This window comes from Balaenoptera acutorostrata, chromosome 2, assembly GCF_949987535.1.
Source record: "Balaenoptera acutorostrata chromosome 2, mBalAcu1.1, whole genome shotgun sequence".
Taxonomy (NCBI): Eukaryota; Metazoa; Chordata; class Mammalia; order Artiodactyla; family Balaenopteridae; genus Balaenoptera; species Balaenoptera acutorostrata.
In genome coordinates, this window is record NC_080065.1 from 120,197,784 (window position 1) to 120,212,971 (window position 15,188).

Genomic DNA, 15,188 nt, shown 5'->3' on the forward strand with positions numbered 1-15,188 from the left:
GCAACCATGGTTTAGGAGTCACCTCAAGAACGATTGGACACCTGCTGTCTATATTCTGTTGTACAGACATGTCCACTTGCCACCTCTGCAGACCACTAAGCTTCACAACTTATAGCCCAAGTCAGTCTGTTAGGATTGGCTTAGGATAACTGAACTAAGCCTCCTTCCCCAACTAGAGCCATAGTAATTTCCCTAAATTTAGAATGGGCCCTGATGCCTTGCTAGGAAGACCCCTGTCATCCATTACACTGCCCTTGATTAACCAGACTCACGGTACCAGTCTCTCAATCTGTATTAGTAGTTAAATCTAAAATCGGTCCAATATGCTGTTTTTCTCCCAAAATTTGACCTTGAAAAGCTACTTGACTACACACGATTATTTTCAACTATCTTTTCTCCATTTAGACAATTTGCTATGATACGAAAATAAAGCTTACTTTATTATTCAAAGGCACATCAATACCAAAACTGAGGTCACACTACATTTTTCTCTTCAAATGGGAAGTAATTTTTCTGAGGGTCTTTTTTTTTTAATGAGGTTTTTCCAAACAGCATTAGTGAAAAACTAAACACCTAGATAGCCGAGAAAAGTTATTTCTTCTGTAGCATTCATACGAAGCACTTAGTAATGGCCCATTATATGATTATAATTTCAATATACCTTCAAATTCAGTTTATACATAGACACTACGAAGTTGATTCTTTGAAATACCATTATATAAAAACACTGTATTACTTAGGTGCATTACCTTCTGTTTCTTTTCTGTTAAAACTCACCTTGAATTGTAGTGGGAGAGATTTGAATTAGGATTTGAAGCCATCAAATTCCTGCTAGTTAGATTGATGGGTGGCATCACCATACTACTTCCAGCATGTGGATCGTCTTTCATGCCCATAGAGTTAGGGCTGGGATTGACAGGGTTTGGTGGTTCACTGATTACAGGTTTTATATCTTGAGACATAGTATGAGCAATTTCAACTGCATCCTGTTGACAATGTCCACCTTCACACTCTATCTTTTCTGGTTCTAAGATATCTCCTTTTCCTCCTTTAACTTTAATAACTCTGACTTTGATCTCCTTGGGCTTTTTCTCTTTTTCCATTTCCTAGAATAGATACATCCAAAATCTGAGTCAGGAGAACAGTTATTTTTATCATTAGAGTACTAACTATAAAATAGTTATACTGGTTAAAAAGAAGACCAATTTTTACCTTTCCCAAAACTGAAGTACTTAGCAGTGTATTAGTATAAATTGTTTTTCTATCATCTTTCATAAATTCATTTTCTTTAGAATTCTCTTTTGGCTTTATGAATGATTTGACTTTTGCTTCTTGTAGCAATTTAGCTCTCAGTTCTGGTATGAATCTGATAAAACAAGCAATATCAAATACTTTTATTTATGTTGATAGAGTATTTTATCTTTAAAAAACTTTCTAATCAATTAATTTGCATTTGAGCTACAGCATAAATAAGTTATCAGTAATGCATGCCAAGAGATGGCACAATATTTACCTAATACAAATTGTTTCCTGGTAAAGATACATCTTTCTAAAATTTTTCCATGGTAATCTACTATTAATAAAACTTTTACAACATAGACTTATATGTATTAGATTCCTTTTTTGATGCAAAGTTTACTTAATAAAGCATTGTTTTTAATTTTGATAATATACTATTCTTTTCAAGGAAGACTCAGGCCACTTTGTCCCTTTTGTGGTTCTTCAAAGTAACAGGACTTAAAAGATGAACTAGTTTCTAAAATTTACTCTAGAGAAATATTTTCAGAACAAAATGTAATAGAATACATCAATATTGAAGGGAGGGGCTTCCCTGGTGGCGCAGTGGTTGAGAATCTGCCTGCCAATGCAGGGGACACGGGTTCGAGCCCTGGTCTGGGTGGATCCCACATGCCGCGGAGCAACTGGGCCCGTGGGCCACAACTACTGAGCCTGCGCATCTGGAGCCTGTGCTCCGCGACAAGAGAGGCCGCGACAGTGAGAGGCCCGCGCACCGCGATGAAGAGTGGCCCCCGCTCGCCGCAACTAGAGAAAGCCCTAGCACAGAAACGAAGATGCAGCACAGCCAAAAATAAATAAATAAATAAATTTATTTATTAAAAAAAAAAAAAATTGAAGGGAGATTGTTTTGGTTTTAGTTAGGCTTTTTTTAAGTTATTTATTTTTTAATAGAAAATCCATTCACATGGCTCAAAACTCAAAAGGTTATACCGAAAAGTCTCCTTCCCACCCCTCTCCCGGAGTTGCACAGTTTCCCTCCTTGAAGCAGCTACTGCCATCAGTTTGGGACTGAATGAATTCTACCATGAATGAATTCTTCCCTAGAATTATAGTAAAGGGTAGTGTGAGGAGATGAATAACCAGTATCATTAGTTTGGCTGAATAAGAAAATGGCACATTTCTGTTAAAACTTCCTTGCATTGCAGAAGGTCCATGAAAAAAAGAGGCCTCTTATCCAAGTAAAAGGTCTTCCCCCAAACATTTTCTGAGGCTTGTATTATTGGAACTCAAGAACTTTCACCCCATAATAGTAAAAACCTAATATCTAAATACCCAAGAGAAATCAAATTAGTCTATGTAGAATTGATAGGAAGCAATTTTTTTATTCAATAACTGACCCTTCTTATCAATGGCACTTTTAATATATCTTCTCTTTTTTTAGATTAAAATTCCTGAAATGCCTGAAGTTCTAGTTACTCTCAAAGATTCCCTTTTCTTTGCCTTTTTCTATTTTGGTCTATCTTCAATGGAGGTCCTGGTCTTTTCTATGCCTGATCTTAACTCCATCACATTTTAAATTAATATTCACGTTTGTGACCTCATATCCAAAGGCAAACTGATTGATTTTGCAATTAATGAGAAAGTTTTCCTGTTTCTTTCAAAGCCCAAATAGAAAGTGGTGTGTTTTTTTAAAAAGCATGGCTGACTTATGAATCTACATTGTCATTATATATTTTAGATACAATGTGAGACAGAGACAGGCTTTAAGAGGCATGGTCCCTGTCTTCAAGGAACTTCCAGTTTGGTGGGGAGAATAAAACAACAGGAATTGCAACAGAGAATAAGTAAAGCAGAGAAAAAAAATCATCTGGGAAATGAATGCTAATTGTAATATATAGATCAGAGATGTTATCAGAGAGGAAAAACTGGACTATTCTGAGTCAGAGGTCTAAATGGAAACAAATCTAGAAAGTATTGATTGTTTATTTAATGTTATCTCTGGCCTATAATGAGAATTGAAAATGCATGTGAAGAGCTTAGCACACTGCCTAGGACATAGTAACTGTGTAATGAATATTATGTACACTTTTTTTTATTATTAGAATTTTCACCATGATACCTGTAAGTCTACCATATACTTAGTCAATACAGAAACTCAGTAAGTTTTTGATAAATTGAATTCTTCTGTTGTGTAACATTAACCTACATAGCAATTTTCATGCTAGTAAAACATCCTAATATAAAACATGAAAAAGTCCACACTCACTCAAAATGCTTACTTTTCAATAAATCCATCTCTAGTAAAATACTCATGATGCAAAAGATCAGTAGATGATATCCTCTCAGCAGAATCAATTTGTAAACAAGCCTAGAAAATGAAAAAAGATTCTATGTTAAACAAACTCTTAACAGGGCTCCTAAAGGTAAATGTTAAATTTATTTCACAAATGTAGGTGTAATTAATTACCCAGAGCTAAAAGAGTTCTTGAAAAGATGGAATTAGACCTCAGGAATTTCTGACAGTGAGTTCTGACCACTTATTTCCCTAAGAAATTTGTACTTGTAAGGCATTATTACAGGTTAAATGTCCTGTGATTCTAGCCAAAACAGAAGTCGGTCTATTTCTGCTGGAATTAGCAGGAATTAATTAGCTCATTTTGATCCTCTTATCAGCCCTGTAAGGTAGAAAGTTCATGGATTATCATTTCCATTTTACAGAACTAGAAGCATGATTAGTGATTTGCCAAACTAGAATTTTACTTCATATTGTCTGATTACTAACCCAGTGCTCTTTCTATGGCATAAAACAGTTTCACAAATATCCAAGCCCCCAAATCTTTCTATAACCCATTATCAGAACAGCTCTTTTCTGTTTCCCTAACTTGGGAGGACTTCAACTGAGTAGAGAACCAAAAAACCCCCACAAAACAAAAAGAGACAATGGAAGTTAGAGTTTTGTATAAGGGGCTTCCCTGGTGGCACAGTGGTTAACAGTCTGCCTGCCAATGCAGGGGATGCGGGTTCGAGCCCTGGTCCAGGAAGATCCCACGTGCTGCAGAGCAGCTGAGCCCACGTGCCACAGCTACTGAAGCTCGCGTGCCACAGCTACTGAAGCCTGTGTGCCACAGCTACTGAAGCCCGCGCACCTAGACCCTGTGCTCCGCAGCAGGAGAAGCGGCCACGGTGAGAGGCCCGTGCACCGCAGCGAGGAGTGGCCCCCGCTCGCCGCAACTAGAGAGGGCCCGCACACAGCAACGAAGACCCAATGCAGCCAAAAATAAATAAAATAAATGAATTTAAAAAAATTATTTTAGGGGCTTCCCTGGTGGCGCAGTGGTTGAGAGTCTGCCTGCAAATGCAGGGGACACGGGTTCGAGCCCTGGTCTGGGAAGATCCCACATGCCGCGGAGCAACTGGGCCTGTGAGCCACAACTACTGAGCCTGCGCGTCTGGAGCCTGTGCTCCGCAACAAGAGAGGCCGCGATAGTGAGAGGCCCGCGCACCGTGATGAAGAGTGGCCCCCACTCGCCGCAACTGGAGAAAGCCCTCGCACAGAAACGAAGACCCAGCACAACCAAAAATAAATAAATTAATTAATTAATTAATTTTTTTTTAAAAATTTATTTTAAAAAAGAGTTTTGGATAATAAGATGCACATAATGAATCTATATATAATTAAATAATATAATTATAACTAGAACACATTTCTCTAATCAAAATATTAAATATAGAATTTGAATAAAAGCTATTTGCCTTATAATATTCATTCTTCCTCTAAAAGAAGGCAAAACATACTAATAATAGTTAACTTTTATTTATGCTTACTATGTGCCATACAACACTCTATCTAGCCTTTTCCTATTACTTGATCCCAACAACAATCCTACAAGGTGGGTAGTATTACTATCCTCATGGTACAGATGAGAAGACTAAGGCCCAGAGAGGACAAGTAATTTGTCTAAGATCTCATAAATAGAAAAGATAGTTAAAGTCCAGAATATCCAAAGTAATTGCATACAATATTACACTTTTGTTTATTTCAAAAGGTGTATGTTTAAATTGATTCACAGAAAAAGTTATAGAGATCTGCTATACAACAATGTGAATATAGTTAACAACATTGTACTGTACATTTTAAAATTTGGTAAGAGGATAGATTATATGTTATGTGTTTTTTACCACAATTAAAAAAATGTTGACTCACAAAGTAAAACTGAGTCCATTATCATCTTTATGATGTGGGAATATTCAGATCCTTAAGACTGCAACTAGCTAAAAATATGTGCTTATTTTAGAACATAATAGTTATCCAACAACAAAACTTAGGAAGAAAAATGCTAAAAGGTCATAGCCTATTAGAAGCAGATAAATATTCTTTCTGTGAATAATATAATTCACAAAATTTAAATACTTGCCCTAGTTTGGAAAATGTAAAATACCATACTTTGAGAAACAGACTGGCAGTTCCCCCCTAAAATATAAATACACATCTACACAAAGACTTATAAGTGAATGTTAATAGCAATTTTATTTGTAAAAGCCAAAAAGAGGAAACAACCCAAAACAGGAGAATAGATAAAAAATTGTGATATATCCATACAATGTAATACTACTCAGCAATAAAAAGGAGCAAACTACTGATACACACAAAAACATGAACTGAATCTCTAGACTACAATGCTGAGTTAAAGAAGCCTGACATAAAAGAGTATATACTGTTTGATTCCATTTGTAGACTATTCTAGAAAATGTAAACTATAGTGACAAAGTAAATCAGTGGTTATCTGGGGATAGGAATGAAGGGAAGGATGGATTACAAAAGGACGCAAGGACATTTTGGGGAATGATGGAAATGTTAGGTATCTTGGTTGTAGTGGTGGTTTCACAGGTGTTTACATCTATCAAAACTCATCAAATTATACACCTGAAGTACATATAGTTTACCGTACAGAAATTATACCACAATAAAATTGTTTTAAAAATTTAAATCTGGGAAAAAAATACATGCTCTACACCAGGTATTAAGATGTATTTTAGGGAATTCCCTGGTGGTCCAGTGGTTAGGACTCGGCGCTTTCGCTGCTGGGGCCTGGGTTCAATCTCTGGTTGGGGAACTAAGATTCCGCAAGCCGCGTGGTGCAGCCAAAAACCAAAAAGATGTATTTTAAAGTTACAGTAATCAATCAAAACTGTATCTGTACTAGAATAAAGAGAGAAATCAACAAAACAGAAACAGACCCAAGCATGTATAAGCATTTTGTCTATGATAAATGTGGCGTTCCAAATCACCAGATTATTCAAGTTGAAAAAAAGTAGTTACAAAATATACAACAAAAGACTAATATGTTTATTATTTTTCAAATCAATATAAAAAGATATTTGAAATGACAAATAGGTTAAGGATTCTTAAAATAAGAAATACAAATGGCCAATTAATATTAGTAAAACGTCCAACTTTCCTGTTAACGACCTAAGTGCAATTTTAAGAAAGGTACTTTATTTCTAGTTTATTAAGTTGGCAAATATTTTTTAAATTATAATATTCTGGGACTTCCTTCGTGGTGCAGTGGTTAAGAATCCGCCTGCCAATGCAGGGGACACAGGTTCGAGCCCCGGTCCGGGAAGATCCCACATGCTGCGGAGCAACTAAGCCCGTGAGCCACAACTACTGAGCCTGCGCTCTAGAGCCCACGAGCCACAACTACTGAGCCCATGCACCACAACTACTGAAGCCCATGCGCCTAGAGCCCATGCTCCGCAACAAAAGAAGCCACCACAATGAGAAGCCCACGCACAACAATGAAGAGTAGCCCCACTTGCCACAACTAGAGAAAAGCCTGCACACAGCAACGAAGACCCAATGCTGCCAAAAATAAATAAATAAAATTTAAAAATAAAAAAATTATAATATTCAATGTTAGATTGAGAATGGAGATTTATATCCAGTGCTACTTGAGTATAAATTAATGAAACCTTTCTGGAGAAAAAAATAGCAAAATATATCAAAAGTCCTAAAAAGTGTAAACCCTTTGGTCCACTAGTCACACTTCTAGGAATTTATCCCAAGCAAACAATACAAGTTCATGAAGACATATAAAAGATGTTCACTGTAGCAACTTTACCAATAGTGAGAGAAAAAACCTGAAAACAAATGTCCAAATTGCAAGATAAGGTAAATAAACTACAGTACAGTCATACAATGAAACACTATGTAAGCCCTAAAATTATGATGTAGCTCCATATTTACTGACATGGTAGTATGCTTAAAATACACTGCTAAGTGAAAATAAACAGGTTACACAGCAGTGTGTAAAGTATGATACCTTTTAAAAAGCATAAACTTCTATGCATGTAGTTGGTTGGGAAAAGCCCAGAAGTATATAAACCAAAATGTTAATAGTAATTGTTCCTGGATTGTGGGGTTGGGAAAATCTTAACTTCTCCTCACTGTTTATCAAGTATCCTATTTTTCTTATGATCATTATGTATTCCTTGTATGATCAAAACTATGACATGAAAAAAGAAAGAAATTAAAGTGAAATGTAGTAAACAAGTCTTATCCTTTAATAAACTCTAGTTCTTTCCAAGTACCAAAGAAACAACCTTCTTCCTTTGATAATAGTTTTTAGATGTTACATGTCATATGTTTAGTTTTATCTAAATAACAGCAACAACAGTTAACATTAACAACATTTGTTGACAGCTTATTCAAGCCTCTGTGCTGAGACTATTTCCACCATTACCTCATTTAATCCTCCAGCTCCAGAAAATAAATATTGTTAATGTTGTTTTATAGCCCAGTAAACTGAGGCACAGAGATTGACTTGCTCAAGTTTACAGAGCTAATTAGTGACAGAGCTGAGTTTTAAACAAAGTTCATGTGAATCCAGAGCCCCTTCTTATAAACACCACACTATACTTGCTTTGAAATTTAGGTAACCACTTTTTTTAAGGGCTGTACATTGGAAACAAGATACCTTAGTTGACCCTGGGAAAGGAAATTGGCTGGAAAGAGAAAATAGAAGCAAGTAACTCTCACATTTTGAATTTTGTACTAAGTATGCTGGTATATTTATTATGTAGTTCAAAATAAAATTTAAATTTTAAACTAACTTAAAAGTGCTATATAATGTTTTTGCTTCCTCCGATTCAACCTGAATTTTGGTACTGGTGTATCCTCAAACAACATTAAAACTGCAGCTGCGAACGCCTTGTGCATACCTTAGAATACCACTGTACAAGGAACAAATCCCTTGGGTAGATTGCTAGGAAGACTGGCTGTTAAGAGGTGTTGATAAACATGGTAAGTCCTTAAAATTTTCCAGTTTATCCCTAATTATCAATAAAATTGGGATAAACAAAAAATAATAGACAGGATTACCCCAGGGGCCTTTCATTTCTAACAGTCTGTGACTTTTAATTTCTCTGAACTTAAGACATAAAGACAGAGGAATATAGTAACTTTTAACAGATAACATTACTTCATGAATCCTTTTGGAATTTCATTAAAGTAATATCCTAAAACTGTATTATAATTTATGCAAATTTCCCAGAATAAGTCCTTAATCTCTTAACATACATGAACAATATCTGCCAACAATCCATTTAGCTTTGGGTATTTTTTTCTTGCATTTTTGGGGTGTTGAACTTGAGGAAGGACCACCCCAGCAAAAATGGGATTCTTGGAAAAGATATTCTGCAAGTGAGGTGTCAAATTGCCTGAAAAGAGAAAAAATATATACATAAGAAAACAGGGAAATTATTCTATAATCAAAATAATAAATTGTTATGTAGTCTGCATTAAATTACTAAAAAGGGAGAGTAACAGTTAAGTTCTTTTAATTTTTTAAAGTTGAACAAGGAACTATCTGAATACAGCATAAAAAAAATGTGAGTTTCGGGGCTTCCCTGGTGGCGCAGTGGTTGAGAATCTGCCTGCTAATGCAGGGGACACGGGTTCGAGCCCTGGTCTGGGAAGATCCCACATGCCGCGGAGCGGCTGGGCCCGTGGGCCACGGCTGCTGAGCCTGCGCGTCTGGAGCCTGTGCCCCGCAGCGGGAGGGGCTGCGATGGTGAGAGGCCCGCGCACCGCGATGAAGAGTGGTCCCCGCACCACGATGAAGAGTGGCCCCCACTTGCCGCAACTGGAGAAAGCCCTCGCACGAACCGAAGACCCAACACAGCCAAAAATAAATAAATAAATAAATAAAGTAGCTATAAAAAAATTTAAAAAAAAAAAAAAAATGTGAGTTTCCCCAGTAATCTATTGATAGTACATAGGCAGTAGAAAATATAAAACCACATGTGCATATTCTTTTCCCAAAATACAAGACATATTATATAATGCCATCAGAAAAGGCACATTCAAACTTTTACATATTTCTATAAGGGTATATAAATGGTTTAACTAGCAAGTGTTCATCAGCAAAGCCTTACTCAAAACAGCTAAAATACTAAAATTATAGAAATAGGAATCCTGCAAAGAAGAAACAAGGCTATAGAGTAGTAGTAGAATGGAAAGAACTATAAAAAGGAGTGGAGAGAGCTAAGTTCTAGCACTAGTTCTGCTGTAACTAATTCTGTGACCTTGGGCAAATCTTCCTTTTCTGTGCCTTGGTTTCCTCATTTGTAAAATAACAAAACTGATCCCACCATCTCTAGAGGTCCTTCTAACATTAATCTCATAACCAGAACTTTAAAGATGACAGAAAAAAGTATGATGTTTTAAGGCTCTGAACTGTATCTTTAATCAATATTTACCCAGATTCACAGTTTTTATAGTTGTTCACAGTACCTTTCTCATGATCCTGTAATTACATGTTTATGTATAGCTTCCTCACCACAAAAAAGGCTCCTCAAGCTCCTCATTCAGAAGTATATATATATAAAATCCTTGAAACTCCATGAGCAATGCTAACCATGAAAATGTTTTGGTAGTCAAAGCAGATCAGCTCTCTGCTTATCTACTGTGGTTTAAAAAAAAGTTTTCTCAGTAAATAATTGGTTTTCTATTTCCAAGCAGTTTTATTTATTTATTATAAATTTATTTATTTATTTATTTATTTTTGCCCACGTTGGGTCTTCATTGCTGTACGTGGGCTTTCTCTAGTTGTGGCGAGTCGGGGCTACTCTTTGTTGCGGTGGACGGGCTTTTCATTGCGGTGGCTTCTCTTGTTGTGGAGCACGGGTCCTAGGTGTGTGGGCTTCAGTAGTTGTGGCGCCGGGGCTCAGTAGTTGTGGCTTGTGGGCTCTAGAGCGCAGGCTCAGTAGTTGTGGTGCACGGGCTTAGTTGCTCCATGGCATGTGGGATCGTCCCAGATGAGGGCTCGAACCCGTGTCCCCTGCATTGGCAGGTGGATTCTTAACCACTGTGCCAACAGGGAAGTCCTCCAAGCACTTTTAAAAAGCATCAAAATCAACTCTATTACTTAAAAGTCCTCTTTGAAAGAAGCAAATATTTGTAGAAGCCAAAATTTTAAAACAACTTTCAGACAAACTGAAGTAGGTTTCTATTTTACTATTTTTCTTAGTATCAACCATCAAAACATGGCATAGCTATTTGCATCCCAGCAAAGAAAAATATTATTTGCAAAAACAGAGGAGAGGGACTTCCCTGGTGGTGCAGTGGTTAAGAATCCGCCTGCCAGTGCAGGGGACATGGGTTCAATCCCTGGTCCAGGAAGATCCCACACACCACGGAGCAACTAAGCCAGTGCACCACAACTACTGAGCCTGTGCTCTAGAGCCCGTGTGCCACAACTACTGAAGCCCATGCATCTAGAGCCCATGCTCCACAACAAGAGAAGCCACCGCAATGAGAAGCTCGAGCACCACCATGAAGAGCAGCCCCCACTCGCCACAACTAGAGAAAGCCTGCGTGCAGCAACAAAGACCCAAAGCAGCCAAAAATAAATAAATAAATAAATTTATATTAAGAAAAAAAAAAAAATGGAGGAGAACTTTCTACCTTTTTTATCAGCCCAAAGCATCCATCTACTCCCATCTATCAAAAAAATACGCTTCCCTGTTCTTATAAAGAAAACACTAAATTTGAAAATCAAGCAGAATTGATCTGGAAACACTTATTTGAGGCATTTAACAGCATATTTCAGTAATACCTACCTACTTTTAAAACAATTTTATGAAGTAAATCCAAATCAGAGCTGCTAGGAAGATAGGGATTTCCAGTGGCCATCTCAATAATCACACAGCCCAAAGCCCAAATATCCACAGGTCTGAAACAGACAAGAATAAATCACTTTTCATGGAAAAATATATAAAACATCTTTTCTGAAAAAACTTTTTTTTTTTTTTGGCTGCACTGTGGGGCTTGCGGGATCTTAGTTGCCCATCCAGGGATCGAACCCATGCCCCCTGTAGTGGAAGTGCAGAGTCTTAACCACTGGATCACCAGGGAATTCCCTAAAAAAGAACTTTTAAAATAAAGTTAAGGCTAAAGAAAACAGAATGGTTAAGTGGTATCATTTATCAATTTTCACTACAATATCATATAGCAACTTTAGGATATATATTAAATATTATCATGTTTTATTAGTAACTTAAATAGTTTATATTTAAATTGCATGAGAAGCCATGTAGCAGTCCAAAATAATTAATTATAATTCTAAAATTGTTTGAAATACTTATATAAGGGCATTATGATAAATGGTTTATGACATAGAATAGCTGAATACTAAAATCATCTTGTACTTAGAAAGTAAAAATTAAAAATCTTAAATATTTTACCACTTACTTTCATTTATTTATCTTAATGAATTGTGAGTCATCCATAATTCAAGCTTTTTTTCCCACATAATCAGTTTTTTAAATAGATAAAAAGATGCCCAAACTCACATTCAGAAGAAATTATAAATAAACACTATAATGAGATCTATTTTTCACTGATCCAGCTGACAAAAATTATAAAATTTGATAACTGCTATGTTGGTGAGGCTATGGAAAATGAATACTCACATGTACTGCTCTGGGAGTATAAATTTAAACAACTTCTTTGGAGGAAAATTGGCAAAAGCTACTAAAATTTTAAATGTACATATTTTTGACTAAACACCTTTATTCTTAAGAACTTATCCAAAGATCTACTCACACATGTGCACAAAGATAAATTATAAGAGAATTTCACTGCAGCACTGTTTGTAGTAGAAAGATTGGGAACAACCTAGACATCCATCAATACGGGAATAGCTATGTAAGTTTTTGTACAACCACACAATGAAATATTACTCAGTTGTTAAAAAGAATAAGGTAGGTCTATCTGCATGTGTTAATATAAAGTGATCTCTGAGATAAACTCTCAAGTGAAAAAAGCAAGATTCATTAAAGAAATCAGAGGAGATGTAAACATAATAAATAGAGAGACATTCTATGTTCATGGATAGGAAAACTCAATATTGTCAAGATGTCAGTTCTTCCCAACTTGATCTATAGATTCAACACAATCCCAATCAAAATCCAATTTGGAGGGGACTTCCTTGGTGGCGCAGTGGATAAGAATCCGCCTGCCAATGCAGAGGACATGGGTTCGAGTCCTGGTCTGGGAAGATCCCACATGCCGTGGAGCAACTAAGCCCGTGCACCACAACTACTGAGCCTGCGCTCTACAGCACGCAAACCACAACTACTGAAGCCTGCGTGCCTGGAGCCCGTGCTCCGCAACAAGAGAAGCCACCGCAATAAGAAGCCCACGCACCGCAACAAAGAGTAGCCCCCGCTCGCCGCAACTAGAGAAAGCCTGCATGCAGCAATGAAGACCCAATGCAGCCAAAAATAAATAAATACATTTATTTTAAAAAATCCAATTTGAATGTCAATAAATTGATTCTAAAGTTTATATGGAAAGGCAATAGAACCAGAAAAGCCAACATGATGTTGAACAAGAACAAAGTCAGAAGAAAGACACTATCTGACTTCAAAATGTACTATAAAGCTACAGTATGTGAGACAGTGTGATATTGGTGAAAAAATAGACAAAAAGATCAAGAGAACAGTATAGAGTGCCCAGAAATAGACTCACAGAAATATGCTCAACTGATCTTTGACAAAGGAGCAAAGGCAATTCAGGAAAGAAAGTCCTTCTAATAAGTGATACTGGAACAACTAGAAATCCATATGCAAGAAGAAATGAACCTAGACATAGAGCTTATGCTTTTCACAAAAATTAACTCAAAATGGATCATAGACCTAAATGTAATATGCAAAACTATAAATTATAGACAATAATATAGGAGAAAATCTAGATGACCCTGGGTTTGGTGATGAGTTTTTAGATACAATACTAAAAGCATAATCCACAAAAGAAAAAATGGCTAAGAAGTACATCATTAAAATTTTAAACTTTTGCTCTGTGAAAGACACTGTTAAGAAACTGAAAAGAGAAGCCACAGAGTTGGGAGAAAATATTTTCAAAACCCATAACTGATAAATGAACTGCATCTAAAATATACAACTCAAATAAAACTCAATAATAAGAAAACAATCAGGGACTTCCCTGGTGGCACAGTGAATAAGACTCCGCACTCCCAATGCAGGGGGCCCAGGTTCGATCCCTGGTCAGGGAACTAGAGCCCACATGCATGCCGCAATTAAGAGTTTGCATGGCACAGCTAAGAAGCCCACGTGCTGCAATTAGGGAGCTGCTGAGCCACAACTAAGGAGCTGGTGAGCTGCAACTAAGGAGCCTACTTGCTGCAACTAAGACCCTGTGCAACCAAATAAATAAAGAAAAAAGAAAACAATCAAATTAAAAATTGGGCAAAATATCTGAACAGACACCTCACCAAAGAAGATATACACATGGCAAATAAGCATATGAAGGGCTTCCCTGGTGGCGCAGTGGTTGAGAATCTGCCTGCTAATGCAGGGGACACGGGTTCGAGCCCTGGTCTGGGAAGATCCCACATGCCACGGAGCAGCTGGGCCCGTGAGCCACAATTGCTGAGCCTGCGCGTCTGGAGCCTGTGCCCCGCGACGGGAGGGGCCGCGATAGAGAAAGGCCCGCGCACCGCGATGAAGAGCGGTCCCCGCACCGCGATGAAGAGTGGCCCCCGCTTGCCGCAACTGGAGAAAGCCCTCGCACGAACCGAAGACCCAACACAGCCAAAAATAAATAAATAAATAAATAAATAAATAAGAAAATCTTTAAAAAAAAAAAATAATAAGCATATGAAAAGATGTTCAACATCATATGTCATCAGGGAACTGTAAATTAAAACAATAATTAGACAGATACTACCAAACACCTATTAGAATGGCTAAAATCTAAAACACTGACAATACCAAATGCTGGTAAGGACATGGAGCAACAGAACTCTCATTCATTGCTGTTGGGAATGCAAAATGATACAGCCACTTTGGAAGACAGTTTGACAGCTTCTAACAAAGCCAAACATAGTCTTACCATACAATCCAGCAAAAACTGCACTCCTTGGTATTTAGCCAAATGAGTTGAAAAACTTATGTCCACAAAAAACCTGCAGATGAATGCTCATAGCAGCTTTATCCATAAGTGCCAAAACTTGAAAGCAGGTAAGATATCTTTCATCAGGTGAATGGATAAACAAACTGTCAGACATACATATGATGGAATATTAAGTGATTACAAAGAAATGAGCTATCAAGCCATAAAAAATATGAAGGAACCTTAAATACACATTGCTAAGTGAAAGAAGCCATCTGAAAAGGTTGCATAATGTATGACTCCAATTATACAACAGTCCGGAAAAGGCAAGTGTATAGAGAGATTTAAAAGATCAGTGGTTGACAGGGGTTCAGGGAAAAGGAGGGAAAGATAAAATAGTAGAGCACAGAGGACTTTTTGGGCTGTGAAACTATTCTGTATGATACCATAATGGTAGATACATGACATTATACATTTGTCAAGACCCACAGGAAACACAACACAAAGACTGAATATTAATATAAACTATGGA

General features: G+C 37.0%; 1 protein-coding gene across 3 annotated transcripts in view; it reads right to left on the reverse strand.

Moving 5' to 3' along the window:
- Positions 1-15,188, reverse strand: part of CDKL3 (cyclin dependent kinase like 3) — a 118,841-nt gene that overhangs the window by 74,559 nt on the left and 29,094 nt on the right. For all 3 annotated transcript variants that reach the window (XM_057541211.1, XM_057541212.1, XM_057541213.1), the window contains 5 exons: positions 11,362-11,474; positions 8,819-8,958; positions 3,519-3,607; positions 1,213-1,366; positions 778-1,106 (listed from right to left, as the gene is read on the reverse strand). In XM_057541211.1, coding sequence (XP_057397194.1) covers positions 778-1,106; positions 1,213-1,366; positions 3,519-3,607; positions 8,819-8,958; positions 11,362-11,474 — 825 coding nt within the window. The remainder of the gene's footprint in view (positions 1-777; positions 1,107-1,212; positions 1,367-3,518; positions 3,608-8,818; positions 8,959-11,361; positions 11,475-15,188) is intronic.